This window comes from Anomaloglossus baeobatrachus, chromosome 11 (assembly GCF_048569485.1).
Source record: "Anomaloglossus baeobatrachus isolate aAnoBae1 chromosome 11, aAnoBae1.hap1, whole genome shotgun sequence".
Lineage (NCBI taxonomy): Eukaryota > Metazoa > Chordata > Amphibia > Anura > Aromobatidae > Anomaloglossus > Anomaloglossus baeobatrachus.
The window spans coordinates 117,159,334-117,179,981 of record NC_134363.1 but is presented as its reverse complement, the minus strand read 5'-3'; the positions used below and the strand labels follow the sequence as shown (position 1 = coordinate 117,179,981).

Sequence of the window (20,648 nt, the reverse complement as noted above, 5' to 3'; positions counted from 1 at the left end):
GCTAAGACGGGGGAGTGAAGGACAGGTAGTTTGTTTAAGCCAGATACTAAAAATCTCTTTATAATTCAAAGATCCTTTAAACCCCATTTCACACATCCGGCATTTTGCCGGATCCGGCACACTCCATTACAGTGTAATACTATACAATAGCATCACGGCAGTCAGTATGTGACCGGAGTGTGCCGCGATGCCATTGTAATGTATTACACTGTACTGGAGTGTGCCGGATCTGCCAATGCGGTAAAATGACGGTTGTTTGAAATGGGCCTAAGAAAGACCTTTGAAGACCGAAACACTGTTGCAATATTTTTTTTTTGCAGTTTATGAAGATTGACATTATTGATACAATATCACAAAAGTTAGTACATCCCTCACATTTTTGTAAAAATGTTATTATATCTTTTCATGTGCCAACACTGAAGATCTGGTACTTTAGTTCAATGTATAGTAGTCAGTATACAGCTTATATAACAGTGTAAATTTGTTACCCTGTAAATAACTCGACACAGAGCCATTAAAGTCTAAACCACTAGCAACAAAAGTGAGTACACCTCTAGATGAAAATGGCCAAATTGTGCCTAAAGTGCCAATATTTTGTGTGGCCGCCATTATTTTCAAGCACTGCCTTAACTCTATAGGGCATGGAGTTCACTAGAGCTTCACAGGAGCCGCTGGATCCTCTTCCATCCTTCATGACAACATCACAGAGCTGTAGAATCTTATAGACATTGTGCTCCTCTAACTTCCATTTGAGGAGGCCCCACAGATGCTCAATAAGGTTTAGGTCTGGAGATGCTTGGCCAGTCCAGTACTTTTATCCTCAAGATTTTCAGTAAAGCAGTGGTCATCTTGTAAGTAGGGGATCATGCTCTGCTTCACATGTTGGCATTCATGGTTCCCTCAATGAACTGTAGCTCCCCTCAGCCGGCAGCATTCATGCAGCCTCAAAACATGACAGTCCCACCCGCCAACATGCCTTACTATAGGCAATACACACTTGTCTATGCTCTCCTCACCTAGCTGCTGCCAGACATGCTTAACACCATCTGAACCAAATAAGTTTATTTTGGTCTCATCAAACCACAGGACATGGCTCCAGTAATCCATGTCCTTAATCTGCTTGTCTTCAGCAAACTGTTTGCAGGCTTTCTTGTGCGTTAACCTTAGAAGGGCTTCCTTCAGGGATGACAGCCATGTACACCAATTTGATGCAGATGCGCAGCTTATGGTCTGAGTACTAACAGGTGGACCCCCCACACGCCTGTAACCTCTGCAGCAATACTGGCCATGCTCCTACTTCTATTTTCAAAAGACAACCTCTGGACATGACAATGCGCTTGTGCACTTAACTTCTTTGTCTGAATATGGCAAGGCCTGATCTGAGTGGAATCTGTCTTGCTAAACTGCTGTATTGTCTTACCATGATGCTGCAGCTCAGTGTCAGGGTGTTGGAAATCTCCTTATAGCCTTGGCCATCTTTATGTAAAGCAACAATTCTTTTTTTCAGATGTTCAGAGAATTCTTTTACATGAGGAGCCATGTTGAACTTCCAGTGACCAGTATGAGAGAGTGTGTGAGGGATAACATCAAATTTACCACACCTGCTCCCCATTCACACCTGAGATCTTGTAACACTAATCAATCACATGACACTAGGGAGGGAAAATGGCTAATTGGGCACAATTTGGCTATTCTCACTTAGGAGTGTACTCACTTTTGTTGCCAGCAGTTTAGACATTCCTTTCTGTGTGTTGAGTTATTTAGAGGGCACCAAACTCACACTGTTATACAAGCTGTATACTGACTACAGTACATTGTATCACAGGATCAGATCTTCAGTGTTGTCCTAGGAAAAGATATAATAAAATATTTCCAAAAATGCCAGGGGTCTACTCACTTTTGTGATATACTGTATATAATATTCAGAAACCTTGTTATCTTCCTAATTCAGGGTAACGATGCAGCGACTATCCAAATTAACCAACAGTACTGTGGGCAAAGGACCACATTTCACAAAATGGGAACCAAATCAGAGATTACAGCTGATCTCCAGGATTCCTAGAATTGAGATAACTTGTATTTTGATGATCTTTGGGAGAATCTTAATAAAAAAATTCCATAGCAAAAAAAAACTTCCTATAGAAATACAAACTGGACTCTGATTGTTTGCGATGTTCAACGAGATCAATTTCACTGGAAGCCATTTTTAATAAATGAAGCCCAATATGTATATGACACTAAAGAAGCCAATACTTGAAAGATTCCTGAATATCTTAACATAATGAGAGAACATGATTTCAAAATTAGGCTTGTATTTGAAAACAAGAAAAATAAGATGATCCATTGTCTCTTTACTGCTCTAGAACTTCCCATATAGAATTGTCACTTAGAAACTCAAAACTACGGTTGCTCAGAAAAATTCACCAGACTATACGATGATCTAATGTCCTTGAAAGAGCCGGTCATATAAAAATTATAATTTATTTTTTTAAAATAGGGAAATATTTAAAAATATTATTGAAATGTTGTTCTAATATCTCATGTCTTAACATACTTAATTGGAAACAGTTAACAACAATTTAACTTACAATGTCACCGTTCTACGTCTTACAATGTCCGAGGTATCAATGTCTATTGCATGATGCTGTGTGTTGTGTATTTGCTTTGTACTAAGTGCTTTATAATATATACAATTAATTAGCTTTTATTGAATAATTGGATGTACTAACTTAACCATGCCATGTTAATATGTCAGTATCATAAAAAGAATCGTCATCAAGTTGACCTAAAACACTGGACATGATAATTAAAAAATATAGTAAGGCGTCTGTATATCTGCATTGTATACAGAGGTGACATTTAAATCAATGAATTATACAATCTAAAGGAACCCTACAGATGTAGAGAATAAGGCCTTAGTAATATTCTATAGACTATTTCTCAAAGGATAGCACCTCTTCTTATAGGATCCTACAGGATGTGGGACCATTCTCCCATTCCGAGCCAAGAGGAGACTCCCAGCTACTCAGCCACGACCTTTACTCAGAAAGGTATATCTAATAGTTTTGGGAATGTAATCCCTGTTTGTGATATCTGCATAGATTAGAGCTGGAATAATCTGTGGGGCACTTCTTCTTCTGATCACTGGGGGGCGCTTTGATGATTACTTTACTTCTCAGACTTCTATCTATATTGTTGATTACTTATATTTTCTGTTCCTATTCCTAGATTTAATTTGCTATATTTCTACAGAAAATGTTCAGAAACCCAGTATGTGGTAGCAGCATGGATATTCTATGAGAAATATTTTATTATGACTTATTATTGTAGATGTATAGATGATAAGATAATTGTTGCTACCATCAGATCACAATAAAAATGTACAATACTGAGCTGCCAAATAGAGATGTGCGGAGCCGTGGATGTTCGGGTTCTCCAGGTTCCACCGGACTCTAGTTAAACGTTTGGCTGACTTGACCTGAAATTGACCCTAGTCCCCGAACTCCATTTAAGTCAATCGGGATCCTAACTTTAGTGCTGTGCAATGGTTGTAAAATGGTCGTAGTAAAGGCTAGGGGGCTGCAAAATGAAGGAAAATGGAGGTAAGAGAAGGATAATTGCCCTGTAAATAAATATGGATAGGAATTCAATACAAAAATGACATGCGGTCCCCCCTATTTTTGATAACCAGCTCTGGTAAACCAGACAACTGGGGGTTGGTATTATCAGACTGGGAGGGCCCATGGTTATTTGGCCCTTCTCAGCCTAAAAGTAGCCGACTCAGAATTGATGCATCCATTAGATGCACCAATTATGTTGCTGTGTCCGGAATCTCCGTGGTCAGACTCCACTGATCTAACATTTGTGAATTATCCATTTAATAGGAGAGATGCTTTAGATTGTTGTACTTCTAAAAAGGTAGGATGATGGCAAATCTGCATTAAAATATTATATAAATTAGCTAACATCAAAACTCGTATATATAAATACTGAAATACAAGTTAACAAACGGCACTAACAATTAACAACTAACAGCACTAAGTTGTCCCTTGTGTCAATAACATGTGTTGTTTGCCAGTCCATGAACTGCAATCGTTTTTTTTTACTTTTTATTATGGAGATTATTATGAAAAGTATAGAGACGTTTTTAAATCCTTTTGGTGATTTAAAATAATAATTTAAAAATCTTTTATTACTCCATTAGGATCTCTGAGGTGTCAGTTAGGTTGGCATCTTATTTGGGACCAGCAATAAATAGCTACAAACAATATGGAGGATTCAGCATTTCCATGTGCTACACACAGTAGATAACATAGTTTCATTGGCTACCATTCGATTCTTTATGATCTCTGTGGCTACCTGCAGGGGGTTGTACACTGGATGGCCGGTTTCTTCAAAGAGTTTTATTCTGTATTTCTGTCACTGAAATTGCTTCTCGTTTTTGCAAGAGCTTTGGATATTAGTGATCCCCTGGAGCTACCCCATCAGTGTTTGTAGGTATATGTGGCTCCAGAATATGTCTCTATTATAACTGGAGAGAGCAAAGGAAGTGTGATGTCTGTCAGCTTGTAGGGGAGTTTGTCAGTAGGGTTTTATGCATTTGCTCTTGTTTTTCATTTGTTGTTCTCTTGATTGCAATTGCATTGGTGTGATCCGGGTCCTAAGACCCCCACCAATCACTCAAAAACACCTGGAGAGATGCAAAGCTTAGGAGACGAGAGCCCAGCACAAATGCAATAATATACTATGCTTTCTACTGCATCTGTACTGTGATCTACCACCCAGGAGCTGTATACTCCTTAGCTGAGAACCCCTCGGGGAGTTTTTAAGTGATTGGTGGGGGTCTCAGCACTCAGACCCCACTGATCTACTTTCAGTGAGCACCAGCATAGTATATATAACAAGTAATAGCAAATGTTTAGTTACTCCTCAACTAATTACAGTGCCAGGGAGAAGACTTTAAGACACTGCAGTACCTCTGTGTGGCTATTTCATGTGCCAGGGCCACAAATGCATGGTAAATGGGTGAGATTTTAGTTTCTAACTTAAGGGTTGTACCTTTAATTAAGGACAAAGGGAAGGTGTTAGGCTTTGCCTATTGAGGATGGATGGAGTTCCTTTTGTCCTTGGATAGTTTTGAACTTAGCACAAAGTCCATTTTTTCTACAATACTATGGCTGTATGCAGCCTGTAATGTATGTTTGTTGCCGTTCTTTATCTGGTGCTGTTATTAGCTTAGTAGGTATAAATCCTCAGGTATCAGACATGTATCACATGTGGATAGGAGATGATGTGTAATTGTGTGCAACCAGTATAATGACAGTTATATGCACAAAAGAAAGATCCAAACTGCAGTCAAAAGCCCCCCATACACAGTAGACTAATGTCTACCAAACCAACCAATATTGACTGGTTTGACCGACAGTCTAATCTGTATGGAGGCCTCGAACAACTTTTTATCGGGGGAGTTAAGGATCTGGCATATCTGATACTTTTTTCCTGGAAATAAACTGCTGCAAGACATGTCTTGTGGCATTTTTCTGATTGACAACAAAAGGGCATGTAGCCGAATTAGCGCTCCTGTGCATGAGGGCTCCGGAAAAGATAGCTGCCAACAAAACAATCAACCAGACCATCTAATGTGTATGGTGGGCTTAAAGGTGGTGCCCACTACTCAGACAACCCTTCTCAATTGCTATATTCATCCTTATAAAATAAAAACAACCTATACTCACTTCGGGTGCTGTTAAAGCGTCTTCGCCACATGGTCTCCTGAGGCTTGTGTGACATTGTTGTGTGACGGGAGCTATGCATCCAACTAGCGGCTACTTCACTCTCGCTTCCTTCCAAGAAAACTGACACCCAGATGAGGAGAGCTGCTGCTGCTCTCTGACTTCCTTTAATTTCCAGCCCTGTCATCGGTGGAACGACGCCGGCACTGGAGGTGAATACTGCTGTTATTTTATAGGAGGAATATAACAATTGAGATCGGGTTGTGTGAGTAATGGACAACCTCTTTAACAGGGACTGACTCAAGGCTGAACCTGGGTTTCAAACGCATATATATATATATATATATATATATATAAAATATGTATATATATAGTATATGTTTGATCCAGCTAATGTCAGACGTATCTGCCTGAAGTCACCGTTAATATCTTCTAAGTGTCATATCATGCTACTCTCCATCCTGACAGGCTAAATATAAGATCAGTTGCTGAACGTTTTCCAGCAAGCTAAAACACATATTCACGAAGAATTGACTTTGATACCCTTTTCATCCAGTGACATGAATTTCAATCTTTTTTTTTTGCTACTGTTACTATGGAATACTGCTGAGAAGACAAGTGTAGAAAACAGCGAGGAACTTATTTCAAAAGGTTTCTTTTCCCTTTAATCCTCAATGTGGTTCTCAGTATTTAAGCCCTGTTCACTGTAGATAAGGCAGAGCAATACATATGAAGAGTGATGGTAAATATTGGAATCGGTTCATTACGTGGTTCCTCTTATAGTCAAAAAACTAGACCTCTATATTAATTTGTCTTCATCTTATTACTTATTGATTTCTACTTCTTAGGATACGGACACACATTGCGACCGGTATTAACAAATGCCCAGTTTTCAGATGCCTGTGCAGTGTATGTCCAATTAGAAACCACATTATGTGTCACAGTCCCAGTCTCTACCACCCTTATATATTAAAAAATAATGTCCCCAATTTATTAACACTGGCGTTCTGTACACCAGTATTGATACAGGGCTCGGTGGAGCAAAAAGCGTCAAATTTATGAATGAATGAATGAATTTAGTGCATCTTTCAGCTGCTGTGCGACAGTGTAAGAAATATACTCAATTCCAGCACTCCGAAGCATTTCTGCCATCGGCGGATTATAATTAGGGTAATCTGGGCTACTACCCAGGGCCCATAGCCCGGGGGGGGGGGGAGTCATGGTCAGATTACCCTCATTATAATGTTTTTTTGCTACAGAGTAGTAGTTGAGGATGAAGGATTGACTCCGGACACCATGAAGTGACTGGTCCTGGTTGGGTGTGTAGACTTGAATCGTGTGCAGGCCACATACTGCTGCTAAAGTTGGCCGGCCAGGATCGGATGAAGACTCATACTCACAAGGAAACTAAAAGTTGATTTTAAACAACAGTACTTTAATCAATCAGCCACAACTTTACACACTAGATAGCGGGCACATATCTTCCAGGTCATTCCATATACTGTATATGGACTACATGTGGGCTCATTCTATATATTGGGGGTTTGTGTGGGGGATCATATTGTATAGAGGGTGATATGTGTGTGGGCTCATCCTGTATACAGGATGTGCTGTCTGTGGGCTCATACTTAATTCTGCTTAATATTAAGGGGTACTTTGCACGTTGCGACATCGCTACTGCGATATCGTCGGGGTCAAATCGAAAGTGATGCACATCTGGCGCCGGTAACGACGTCGCAACGTGTAAAGCCTAGGAGAGAAGATGAAAGAGCATGAAACAGTCAAAAATCGCTGATCTGTGTCACATCGTTCATTTTCATAATGTCGGTGCGTCAGCAGGTACGATGTTGTTTGTCATTCCTGCAGCTCCACACATCGCTGTGTGTGAAGCCGCAGGACCGACAAACATCTCCTCTCCTGCGTCCGCCGTCCACCAGCAATGCGGAAGGGAGAAGGTGGGCGGGATGTTTACATCCCGCTCAACTCCGCCCCTCCGCTTCTATTGGCCGGCCGCTTAGTGACGTCACGGTGACATCGCTGTGACGCCGAACATACCGCCTCCTTGAAGGAGGGATTCTTTGGCAGTCACAGCGACATCGCTGACCAGGTATGTTCATGTGAAGCTGCCGTAGCGATAATGTTCACTACAGCAGCTCGCACTACATTTCGCATGTGCAACGGGGGCGGCTCGGATCGCTAGCATTTGCTAGCGATGTCGCAACGTGCAAAGTACCCCTTAGTGTTACACTCAATATTAACATGCACTTTTCAGATGTGATCATCACTGTCCCCATTGGGGCTCACAATCTACATTCCCTATTACTATGTATTTGGCATGTGGGAGGAAAGTGGAGAACCCAGAGGAAACCCACGCAAACACGAGGAGAAAATACAAACTCCTTGAAGATGTTGTCTTTAGTGGGATCTGAACCCAAGACCCCAGCACTACAATGCAACAATGCTAACCACTGAGCCAGTGCTGCCCATAAAACAATAAGTATTATTAATATGGTAACATTACTATTGAGCAGAATTGATTTCAGCCTATTGGTTCAGCCTCCCCAACAGTCACAGCGTCTCATGTCGCCCCTCAGGAAAATAAATTTTCCTACTCTATTAGGTATAGAGCTATGTTATATGTGGCATTGTACAAAAGGGAAAAAATCTGCGTTACGCACTGCTGGAGTCACTGTCTTTCTCATCTTGCATCTGCAGATGTGCCACTGTGTGCTCATCATGGGACATATCACTTGATCTATCAAAAGAGGTTCATGTGACATATCACTGGCGGGTGGGAGGGAGTGAAATCACCATCAACACTGCCAGGTGCCATGGCTATTCTTAATCCAGTGTCAATTATGATGAATTTGTTAGCTGCGCTCCACCCTCGGTTATGGGTTCCTCACTCCTTGCTCTACACCCATTTACAATTCCAATTATCAAGGTTGGGCTACACTTTCAATAGCTATTAACCGATTATCTATTCCTACCTACCATACCCATGAATATTTCATTTTTGTATGTTGTCTCAATGGAGAGTGGATAAAGCCAAAGCCAGACACTTCTGACTCTGGTACACCTCCATTGAGAAAAAAAGGACCAAGCACGTTATAAGTCAACATACCCATCCCTTTACCTATTACATGTCTTGAAGAAAACATGAGGAGGATATTTCCTTCACCGTAGACAGCCTACTAATGCCGCAAATGGTATGGGCTCAGACAACACAAATCTAGTGTCAACTATTTGACCATTTCCAGGACAAAATAGGGTTCTACAGAAAACACAGATGTATAGACATTCTCTATATTTATGTGTCAATTCCAAATCTTCCATTTTTGGAGCTTTATATTACAACTCCATTCACCATTCACCTTCCCATTTCATTCTCTCCCATTCGCTACTACATTTTACAATGAATTTCTTACATGAAGACATTTGCGCCGACTCTACATAAGCTTTTCATGTACTGTATATATGACTTCTTAGTATGTGGACATGACTTTACCATGGGTGGTTGTCTTAATAACCTCATATTTTATTGTTTTAGCCACCCCTCAAGTACCTTCCTACCAGTTTTCCTCCACTGTGACAGCTACAGAGACCAACACCAGTCAGCAAGACAACAACCTCTTTAACATGAATGGTAATGGTATTTTATTCTATTCCTATAGATGTATTATATACAGTATAATAGTTCCCTGATCCCAGGTGGTTTACTCTGTTCTAAGATGCAGATGTTAATGCAATCACCAATATATAATTTTACAACATTTCTACAATAGATATCCATGTATGTTGAGATTATATTCCATGTAATTATATATATCTTATTTATTCGTCTTACTGCCACCATATTCTGCACGGCCTTATAGAAATCACCATCATCATTGTCCTTTTGGGTCTTCATAATCTAACTTTCCCTTAAGTACGTTTTTGGGATGAAACTAGAGGAAACCCACACAAACTAGAGGAGGACATGCAAACTCCTTGCAGATGTTCTCCTTGGTGGGATTGAAGCCTAGTGTTAATGGAACAATGCAACCCACCGAGCCACCATGCTGCCTACTAGTATGATTTATTAAGACACATTTCTTCACACTCATTTCCCTATCCGATTGCAATTAAATAAATACATTTCTCCCCCTAATTTTGCCACAAGCCATAATATCAAATCGATAGTAAGTTGGCCATATGTAAAGAGCAACTTAATAGAAGCATAACTGGTACTTTGTATGAGTAATTGGCCTCATGAACACATATTCCTGTCAACTACTTCCAGTAATGTCCAGTGGATTACTATACCCATTGAGTTGATACACACAGCATTTCTGGGGTGGTGCTCAAGTAGGGTCCAAAACCGTATCAAGTAGATGTAGAAACTTGGCACTCTAGATAAATGTGAATTTGAAATGTGAAGCGTCATTTATTCTTATATACTCTTAGTTTCTGATGTATATTTCTGTTTATTTACCTAATGTATCCTTGGTTTTAGTTACACTTATATAGCACACTGATGAAGGTCTTTGACCGAAACGTCTGTGCTTGTGCTGGTCCTACAAGTTCTTCTCAATAAAAGACCACTATTCTCATTTATCTTGAGTGCCAAGTTTCTACATCTACTTGATACGGTTTTGGACCCTACTTGAGCACCACCCCAGAAATGCCGTGTGTATTAACTCAACGAGTATAATTAATCCACTGGACATTACTGGAAGTAGTTGACAGAAATATGTGTCCATTAGTTTCTACATCTACTATATTCATTGGGCTCCAGTACTGTCTGGTGCCCCAGTTCACAACTAAGGGCTCTCTCACACGAGCGTAGATATTGGACGAGTGCTATCCAGTCTTTTGTTGGATATCCCTCAGATCAATGTTATACTATGGAGCAATAGCGATCAGTGACTTTTTTTTCATGTTGATCAGTACAAGAAACAAATTGCTGCATACTGCGATTCGTGGTGTATTATGAATGGCATGCACCCATACAAGTCTATGAATGCGTGGGAAACATCAGACCGCATTGATGTAATCTGAGTGCTGTCCAATATACGCTGAGACAGGCAATGGAGAAGATGGGGAAATTAATCTCTCCATCCTCTCTGCACCTGTGATCTGATTCTCACAAGCGAGAGAATAGGATCACAGTATAATAAAATTCGCAGCAGTCTGAGCCTAGTGTCATTAGCATACAGCACTGATTCTCTCGTATGAGGGAATATACACCTGGGTGACCCCGGCCTAAATCTGAGAGTACAGGGAACCTGCCATGCAGAATGTCAGTTATGACTGGTGACATCATGTTCCGAGATTCAAAAGGAGGTGTGATAAGCATTGCTGACATTTTTGTTAACATATATCTGTCTCTTGCATATTCCATTCCTCTAAGCACTGCTAACCTATTGCATTCCACTCATAAGAAACCCATCTATCTGTCAGTAAAGACCAACATTTTTTTAAGCTCTCTGACCAAGATCCTGAAGAAACAAGTCCAGTCCTCAACTACAGACCTTAGAATGCACCTCACAATACAGACTAGACTATACCATGAAAAAAAAATGCAGACTTCAGACCAGACTGTGGATTAAGTACAGCCCCTACATAAATGCAGACCATAAAGTCACCAAACTAATACAGACTAATGACAGGCCGCTAAATAAATATAGACAATCTAAACCTCAAAATAAATATTAAACCTAGAATTACCCCCTACCTAAGACCAAATTCCTACCTGGAAGTGCCATTTTTGTTGTGAGGTGGTATCCTACATAGTCAGCTACCTTCCTCTGCCCTTCAGCCATACACTCTACCACCCCCCTACGATTAAACTCAGATACATAGACACAGGCTTATTAATAATGGACTGAAGCGGGCTTTACACGCTGTGACATCGTTAGCGATGTCGCGAGCGATAGCACCCACCCATGTCGGTGGCGCGTCACCGGGTGATCGCTGCCGTAGTGAACAATATCGCTACGGCAGCGTCAGACGCAATAACCTATTCACCGACGTTTCTGTGGCCGCCGAACAATCTCTCCTTTAAGGGGGAGGTTCGTTCGGCGCCAAAGAGGTGTCACTAAGCGGCCGCCCAATAGAAGCGGAGGGGCGGAGATGAGCGGCCGGAACAGCCAGCTCACCTCCTTCCTTCCTCATTGCCAGCGGCCGCAGGTACGGTGATGTTCCTCATTCCTGCGGTGTTACACATAGAGATGTGTGCTGCCGCAGGAACGACGAACAACCTGCGTTCCAAACGAGGAACGTTTTTTTAAAAATGAACAATGTGTAAACGACGAATGATTTGACACCTTTTTGCGATCGTTACTGATCGCAAAAAGATGTCACACACAACAACATCTCTAACGAGGCCGGATGTGCGTCACCAACACCGTGACCCTGACGATATCTCGTTCGCGATATCGTTGTGTGTAAATGGGACTTTACACTATTTTACCAATATATTAATACAGATTATTATTTCTATCTCTGTTTAGTGTATCCAATGATGTCAAGACACCAGCCAGCAAAAGCTCTGCCACAGACATGGAAATCATCAAAGCAAAGTCTTCTGGTATGTTCTGACCCATTGTTTTTTCATACTGCCTTCATTACATGATACATTTCTACATGAGAAGGTAATTGTGTTTTGTTCAGTCTTGAATTTACTGTATATTTAAAGTATAGAACCTAACAATGTTATAGTGCACTGTCATCCAAGGACCACATGTTATACTACAGTGGGATCTAAAGACCACATGTTATAGTGCAATGTGATCTAAGGACCACATGTTATAATGCAGTGTGATCTAAGGACCACATGTTATAATGCAGTGTGATCTAAGGACCACATGTTATAATGCAGTGTGATCTAAGGACCACATGTTATAATGCAGTGTGATCTAAGGACCCCATGTTATAATGCAGTGTGATCTAAGGACCACATGTTATAGTGCAGTGTGATCTAAGGACCACATGTTATAGTGCAGTGTGATCTAAGGACCACATGTTATAATGCAGTGTGATCTAAGGACCACATGTTATAATGCAGTGTGATCTAAGGACCACATGTTATAATGCAGTGTGATCTAAGGACCCCATGTTATAGTGCAGTGTGATCTAAGGACCCCATGTTATAGTGCAGTGTGATCTAAGGACCCCATGTTATAGTGCAGTGTGATCTAAGGACCCCATGTTATAATGCAGTGTGATCTAAGGACCCCATGTTATAGTGCAGTGGGAGAACAGCAGAATAATACATACTTCTTTGGGGAAAATCTTAGGCTATGTGCTCACAATCCAGGCACACTGCGTTCTGGATGCAGCATGTCTTCTCTTGCGGACACGAAAGTGTTTCCAGCAGGAGAAGATAGTGGTCCGTACCCACGATCTGAGTTCTGGGTGCAGTGGATTTTCACTGTGTTCTTGCTCTGAAAACACTCACGTCTCCACAAGCATATATTGACATGCTGTGACTTGGGAAGCCGCGCTGCAGGTCAGTTTAAGCTGCCGAATAAAGAAGCATAATGGGCAGGGGATTTCCATAAATCCCATCAACTGTGCTTCTACTATACAAAGCAGCGTTTTGGATGAAGGGAAAGTGCATTGTATCGAAACGCTGCAATTTTTCATTGCGAGTATGGGTACTTACTATAATTTAGATTTTAGCAATATAAATCTCTGCTTTTTCTGCTGATATTAGAGAGTAAGAATCTTCCTGTATTAGTATCTATTTAGTAGTATCATTAGTGAGTGAAAGCCTTCCTGTATTAGTGTCAAGTTGGTGGAGTTTTTTTAAGAATAAAAGCCTCTATATAGGGTGGTCTTTCAATAGATTTAAAGAGGTTGTCCCAGAAACAAAGTTCATTTAAATTAATGAATAGATCTTGGAATAATAATAAGTTCCACAATTGGATGTTGTATAAAATGTTCCTGTGCTGAGATAATCTTATATATGTCCTTGCTATGTACTGTGTAATGGCTGTGTCTGACAGTACAGGGACATGGTCTGATCATACCACGTCCCCTGTGCTGAGATAATGTTATATATGTGTCCCTACCATGTACTGTGTAATGGCCGTGTCTGACCGTAAAGGGACATGGTCTGACCATACCATAGCTCCTGTGCTGAGATAGTGTTATATATGTGTCCCTACCATGTACTGTGTAATGGCCGTGTCTGGCCATACAGGGACATGGTCTGACCATACCACAGCTCCTGTGCTGAGATAATGTTATATATGTGTCCCTACCATGTACTGTGTAATGTCCGTGTCTGACTGTACAGGGACATGGTCTGACCATACCACAGCTCCTGTGCTGAGATAATGTTATATATGTGTCCCTACCATGTACTGTGTAATGGCCGTGTCTGACCGTACAGGGACATGGTCTGACCATACCACAGCTCCTGTGCTGAGATAATGTTATATATGTGTCCCTACCATGTACTGTGTAATGTCCGTGTCTGACTGTACAGGGACATGGTCTGACCATACCACAGCTCCTGTGCTGAGATAATGTTATATAAGTGTCCCTACCATGTACTGTGTAATGTCAGTGTCTGACCGTACAGGGACATGGTCTGATCATACCACAGCTCCTGGGCCGGGGAGGAAGAAAAAAAGTATACAGACATTACAGCACGGGATCACAAATAAGTTTTTCATTGTGGTAAAACATTCTTTAAAAAAACAGGCAGGCAAATGTTAATTGCAAATCTGCAATAGAGTGAATGGTGTTTTCATATTCCACACGTGGCAGAAAAAATCATCCCCAAAATGGATACATGCTTATTGTGGAGATTTCACTGGCTATCCCGCTATTTAATGCTTTGTAATTCCATAGGGTGAAATCCATGGCCAAATCCATAACAGAATGTAGATATTATACATAGAGAAGCCTCCAGGATTCATGTTAAATGTGTGTCACTATCTGTGGTGGAAACTTCCTGCCACGTGTAATCATTGTCCTCTAATGATATATAATGTATGTTCAATAACCCGGCTACAGATTGTAATTTTATATTAGACCTCGCAAAACGATTAAAGTCACTAATGTTCCGGCTTGTTTGCTTCCAACAGACCCAGCAACGCCCATTCTATGTGAATAAAGGAAATACTCCAAGCACTGAATCTCCATAAATCCCTGGGATCATGGAAGCCAAGACGCTGTTCTTTCACTTACCAAAGCTGTTTGTCAGTAGGGAGGGTGGGGAGCGCCGCTTAATTCTTCCACTGCTGTTGCAGTGAATGTGTTGTGACTAGATTTGGCTGGGAGGGAAAAAAACAGGTTTTCTTCTTGCCGATGGCAACAATCATGTATTGGAATTCTTGGGTGGGTCAAGGCTTGGATGAGTCTCTAGCTCCGCATCTCAACTTAACTCCTTAGTGCTGATATAGAAAGGATAAATATCTAAGTGCTGAAACTTGTAAGTCTGTGGTGTCCTGTGGATGTATATACTGATATATATATATATATATGTATATATATATATATATATATATATATATATATATATATATATATATATATATATAAAAAATGCTGCCTTGTTTATACAGTGTTTTTCCACATTTTACAATTGCCAGTACACTTACTGTATATCTGACACATATTCCCCTGCTTCTTCACCTCAAACTTTTAAATTAATGAAACATTATCCATCATTTCCTAACCCCTTTATTCCACTTGTTTTCTCTCCAAATACCCTTTTTTAAGCTGCACAGCACCCGCTCTGTTTATCTGTTCTACCCATTAAACAGCAATGTAAGCTCCGCAGGTCGCACAGACACCATTTTTCACAGTTTCCTTGCAGTGTAATCTTCACAGCTAAAAAGATATTCCCTTCTGCTTTTTTTTTTCTTCCTCCAGATGCTTTGTGAAATTCGAAAATCAATTTGAGCTAATGCAAGATTTATCTCCTGCATCCTTCAATGAAATAAGCTTTGGTATTTTTCTTCACTGCGGGTTTTCTGTTGCTTTTGGCTATTATACAGCATGGTGTCAATATAATTTTACCCAGTCTGTTCTAAGAATATTGATGACTAATTAGAATTGGTCAGTGGGAATGAAGACATTTTTTTTTTGTGACATTACGGTAAAAGATTTATTTTCTTCCCATAAGATATTTGCATTCAGTAAGGCAGAACTTCAAACGGGCAACTTGTTTGTTCCGATATTTTCCCAAAAAGCCACAATGTGCTCCTGGGCATGTAAGATGACAGCAGATAAAAGGGTTTAAGCTTCTTATCCACATGATCTCATTAAGGTGGTCAACATTTTTCAGGAATATCTCAGTGGACACCTGGAAATTTTCACTTAAATGGAAACTATCAGAAATGTAATCTGAGGACAGCATACTGTAGAGGTTAAAAAACAAAGATCAACTATACCTGGTTGCTGGAAAGATGTCTGCCCTATCTGTGTGAGTATAGATCAAAAAAATTGGTCTGCACTCTGACAAGTGGGTGGTGGTGCAAGTGAAAAATGGGTCCAATCCAAGATAATAAATAAATTCACTGCACTCATAGATTGTGATGCAAAAAGTTTTCCAAATTTATTGAGGCGACTGTGAAGTCATTCCGACGTTTCGACCCCGACTCAAATTTCCATATCCCAGGCACCCATCTTGAAGCGACTCTTGACTAAGACCCAGGTGGGGTCGAAACGTCGGAATGACTTCACAGTCACCTCAATAAATTTGGAAAACTTTTTGCATCACAATCTATGAGTGCAGTGAATCTATCTGTGTGAGTGACGTGCTCCCCAATATTGTAGCTCTTACACAGGGGCCTCAAAGTCTTACAGTATTGTATGATGCTGCTTGTAAAACTTGTAGTTGTGAGCCCATTTCCTTAGCTAAATTATTCTTGACAGCAGGGGGCTGCTCTGGCTTCCTTAGTCTTTATTGGATTTTGTCACCTTGCCATTTGGTTACCAGATTTGGGGGATTCCTTGCAGCAGGGTAGGGAGTGAATGAATGCATAGTGACAGCTGACTGATATATATCAATGTCATATTCTTCATCATAATCCTCACACCTCTCTTATCAGGCTGTGTGCTATTCTTTACTTAAACTAAAGTCTTCATCACCAAGTCATTACCATTACTGGTACTACAATGTGTCACACACGCACACACACACACACACACACACACACACACACACACACCAATCTGGCACACCCCATCCTGTAATTGACACCTCACTGTGAATGTACAATCTCTGTTGAGAGCCTGGTGTGGGCTCTGCAATATGGTTAAATCTAAATACTTTCATTGTGTCAGAACGGCTGCACCTAGTACTCTAAGTGATACATCATTGGATTCAGAATCTCCTTGCCTACATTATGCTGCTCTCACATGTGGTAGCAAAAACTTGCTGACAGATTCCCTTTAAGTAAGATTGTTTAGAATTTTACCTGGAAAAAAAAAGTGATAGTATGGTGGATACATGAAAGACTCATAGGTTCCCTGCTCCAACTTGCCCCCTGTTGAAAAAAATCATTACTTGAGATATATAGATACTAAAATCTGCCATAGAATATCTAGACACCAGGCATCCTTATGAGTCACACACAAGTTTAGTGTTTCGTATCTGATAACAGATCCGACCTAATCTAGACTTATTTTTATTTCTATGGAACTTTACAATTTTCCTTCCAGTCCATCTAAAGCGCTCTAGCACCCCCCCCCATACATCCATCAATGCTGATAGAAAAAGTGGACTATAACCTGTAGTATAAAACATATTTAAGCCTGGTTTTATATACTATTTCTTACTATAAAACTTCTTAATATCTGATTCTGGCTAATAATAGTTTTATAGTCATCCTATGAACTTTTTTAATCCCAGAATTAATAAATAAATAGTCCTATTTTTGTTTTGTTTTAATTAGGTTTTTGATGTAGTATTAAAGGTAAAAGTCTTTTTTTGTTCTAAGTTCTGATCTATTTTAATATAATAGTTTGACCAAAAAGAAAAAAATAAAGATTGAAATGTCATATTTTAGTTGTAATAGAACATTAATGATGATTTTTCACCCTTTTATTGGTCATGGTTTGTACTGCATATGACCTTAAGGCAAAGTGAACAAACTTTAGAAGGAATATAAAGTATGTTCTAATGGGTGGTGAAAGTCAGAGAAAGGGAAGAACGTGGTAATGTAGGGCATTATTTCCATTCCTTTAAGCTTAACAGCAAAGTAGGCCATGTACTTGAATATTTCTAATAGTTCTAGAAAAATACAAAAACACAAATATTCTGTGTAGAAAAAACAAGTACAATCTAATGTTTTCTCAGGTGTACCGCCAAGGGAAATCTAAAAAAAATTCAGAACCTATGGCATTGCAATACTGGTATAGTAACAAGGCTAAAACATGATGAAAACTACACTGGAAGTTTCCAACCTAAACACTAAAAGCAATACACAGTAAACTATATATTATTTTGTAATTGCGTAGCAAAATTATATTTAAAGGGAACCAACCAGCAGGATTTCCATATATAAACTAAAGCTAGTGCTATACTGGCACTATCATGCTGATTCTAAACATACCTTTAGTTGTGAGATCAGATGTATACAATCTGAAATATAAGCAAGTTTGGGAAATGCACTGTTATTTGATCTAATGGATGGGTTGGGTTTTGCTAGTTATTTCCGCCCTTGTCTGCCTGCCTGTCCTTCCTCCCACTGTCTGTTCTCCCTCACTCTTCCCTCTGTGATAACAGAGACAGGGGGAGGAAGGACAGACAGGCAGACACGGACAGGAATAAAACCCGACCTACGATATACTGTAGCTGCTATCAATCAAATAACAGTGCATTTCACAATCTTTAATTGCCTATATTTCAGAAACTATACATCCGATCTCAAAAAACTGAGGGTAAGTATAGAATCAGCATGATAGTGCCGGTATAGCACTGGCTTTAGTTCATATATGAAAATCCTGGTGGTTGGTCCTCTTTAAAATGAAATTCCAGTTGAAATATTTTTCTTGTATTTTGATCCTACATTGCCCACATATCATATCTTTGCCCCTTGTTTTCTAGGTATTGGAGATATTTATGAGCTCTCATTTCTGAATTAAGCAGCAGCAATGTCCTATCTGTGCTCTATAGGTAGTAGTTATTGCTCAACAGTTAGAGCCGATATATGCAGACATTTGACTGAGAACTTTCGGGTGTGAAAACCTCTGCCAGAGTTTCATGACCACAGCTTAGATGTTGTGTTCACTGATGTTTTCTGCATAAAATCCCTAGGAACGAAATACCAGAGATTCTTGATACCTATCTGTCACATAAAGCACCATTGTATGTTATGTGGGCTGTATGGGTCCGTATCACAAAAAAAAAATGTAACCAGACTTTCATTTTAACATTAAGCTGCATTATATAGTATGTTTATAGTAATATGTAATGTTCGGAAAATATTGCTTCTCTGTTTTCTGAGTGTGTTTTGTAATACATGCAATTTTGCAAAAATGTTTGACATTAAAGATCTACTGTTGAAAAATGCTAAAGTTTCTTGATTTCATTATTTTGTACAAAATAACCAAAATAAATGGCAACAAAAAACAATTAAAAAATGATCTGGTGACTATCACCGTCATCTCCCTGCTATTTTGAGACTAGTGACAGCCTCCCATCTCCATCTAAACTCCTCATTGAGGCCTCCTTCACATGTCCGTGTTTCCGGTACATATGTTGTCCGTTTTCACACACATCAGAGACATGTACACACGTAGACCCATTAAAACCAGTGGGTCTACGCAAATGTCCAAGTTTTCACATGGACTGCATGTCCGTGGGGAGCATACATGAGTCTGTGTGCTTCACACGTAGACATCTCCGATTTTCTCCTGCAGCACAGATGTCACACGGATCGCAAACTGATGTGAACCGTGTACTGGCGAAAACACGTGTCTTTGAAATAAAATGATTATCTTTACTCACCTGTCTCTAGCTCTGCTGTCTTCAGTGCTACAATCACTTGCTTCCGACCCCCGCTCATTATGCTCCTGCATATTCACTGCACTGAGGAACCAGAATTAACAGCAGCGCCGGAGACAGCAGCACCATAAACAGGTGAGTATAGAAATTCATGCTGTCAGTGAACCCACACATGGACATACGCACACACATAAGCACCTACACCATGGATGTGTGTGTGTTTTGGACGGATGTGTGAAAGAGGTCTTAAATTAAACTCCTTTCCTTTGGCGTCTCATGAGTTAATGTCAGTTTTGTTGCCAGCAGCTCATAGCAGTGCAGATCAGCTGTAGCTGCTTTGAGCCCACCCCTTTTAGGTTTAGATACTGGAGCTTTCCCAGCAGTCCCTTCTGCTGTTAGAATTCTTTCTACTCTGGCCAGCCTGGTGGAAGGAGCTGCTGAGGACTTGTCCTGTACTCATCCATCTGCTACTTTAGAGTCTGTCTGCTGCTGTGAAGTTTAGTGTTTGTATCCTTCTGTTTATCTCCCTGTCTTTCTTTCCTTTCTCTCTATGTTTATTAGTGTAGTGGTGAGTCTAGTGAACTTGTCGGCCTACTCACTAGGCAGGGTGAGTTTAGGGCCAGCTGAGGGTCCAAGGTATCCTGCTTACCGACAGGTTGAAAGAACCTGTATAGGGATGCTAGGGAGCTCAGGAGTCAGTTGGAGGTGAGTTCAGGAGCTGCCCCCTCACCTCTCTCCCTAGTGGCAGGGACCTCTATTGTATTGTGACACCAGTTTTCGTTACTTTTTGTTTGAGGTGTTTTTGTAGTGTGTCAGACACCCGTCGGTTTGAACATGTGTGTCACACGTGATGTGTCGCCCTGGGCAAGCCAGGGGACCCAGGTCACACACCACCACACCCTACATCCCAGTTAGGAACACCAAAGCTAACCAGAAATCCTTGTTGCCTTCCTCCAGAGGCTGAT

The 20,648-nt window shown here is 40.4% G+C and overlaps 1 protein-coding gene across 2 annotated transcripts in view; it reads left to right on the top strand.

Annotated features, from left to right (window-relative positions):
* Positions 1 to 19,253, top strand: part of TRIM29 (tripartite motif containing 29) — a 124,742-nt gene extending 105,489 nt beyond the window's left edge. The window contains exons 7-10 of one of the 2 annotated variants that reach the window (XM_075328553.1): positions 2,967 to 3,050; positions 9,283 to 9,378; positions 12,227 to 12,303; positions 14,813 to 19,253. In XM_075328553.1, the coding sequence (XP_075184668.1) occupies positions 2,967 to 3,050; positions 9,283 to 9,378; positions 12,227 to 12,303; positions 14,813 to 14,872 (317 nt within the window). In that variant the 3' untranslated portion in view covers positions 14,873 to 19,253. The remainder of the gene's footprint in view (positions 1 to 2,966; positions 3,051 to 9,282; positions 9,379 to 12,226; positions 12,304 to 14,812) is intronic. The other variant, XM_075328554.1, reaches the window with a different exon arrangement.
* The last annotated feature ends 1,395 nt before the right edge of the window (positions 19,254 to 20,648 follow it).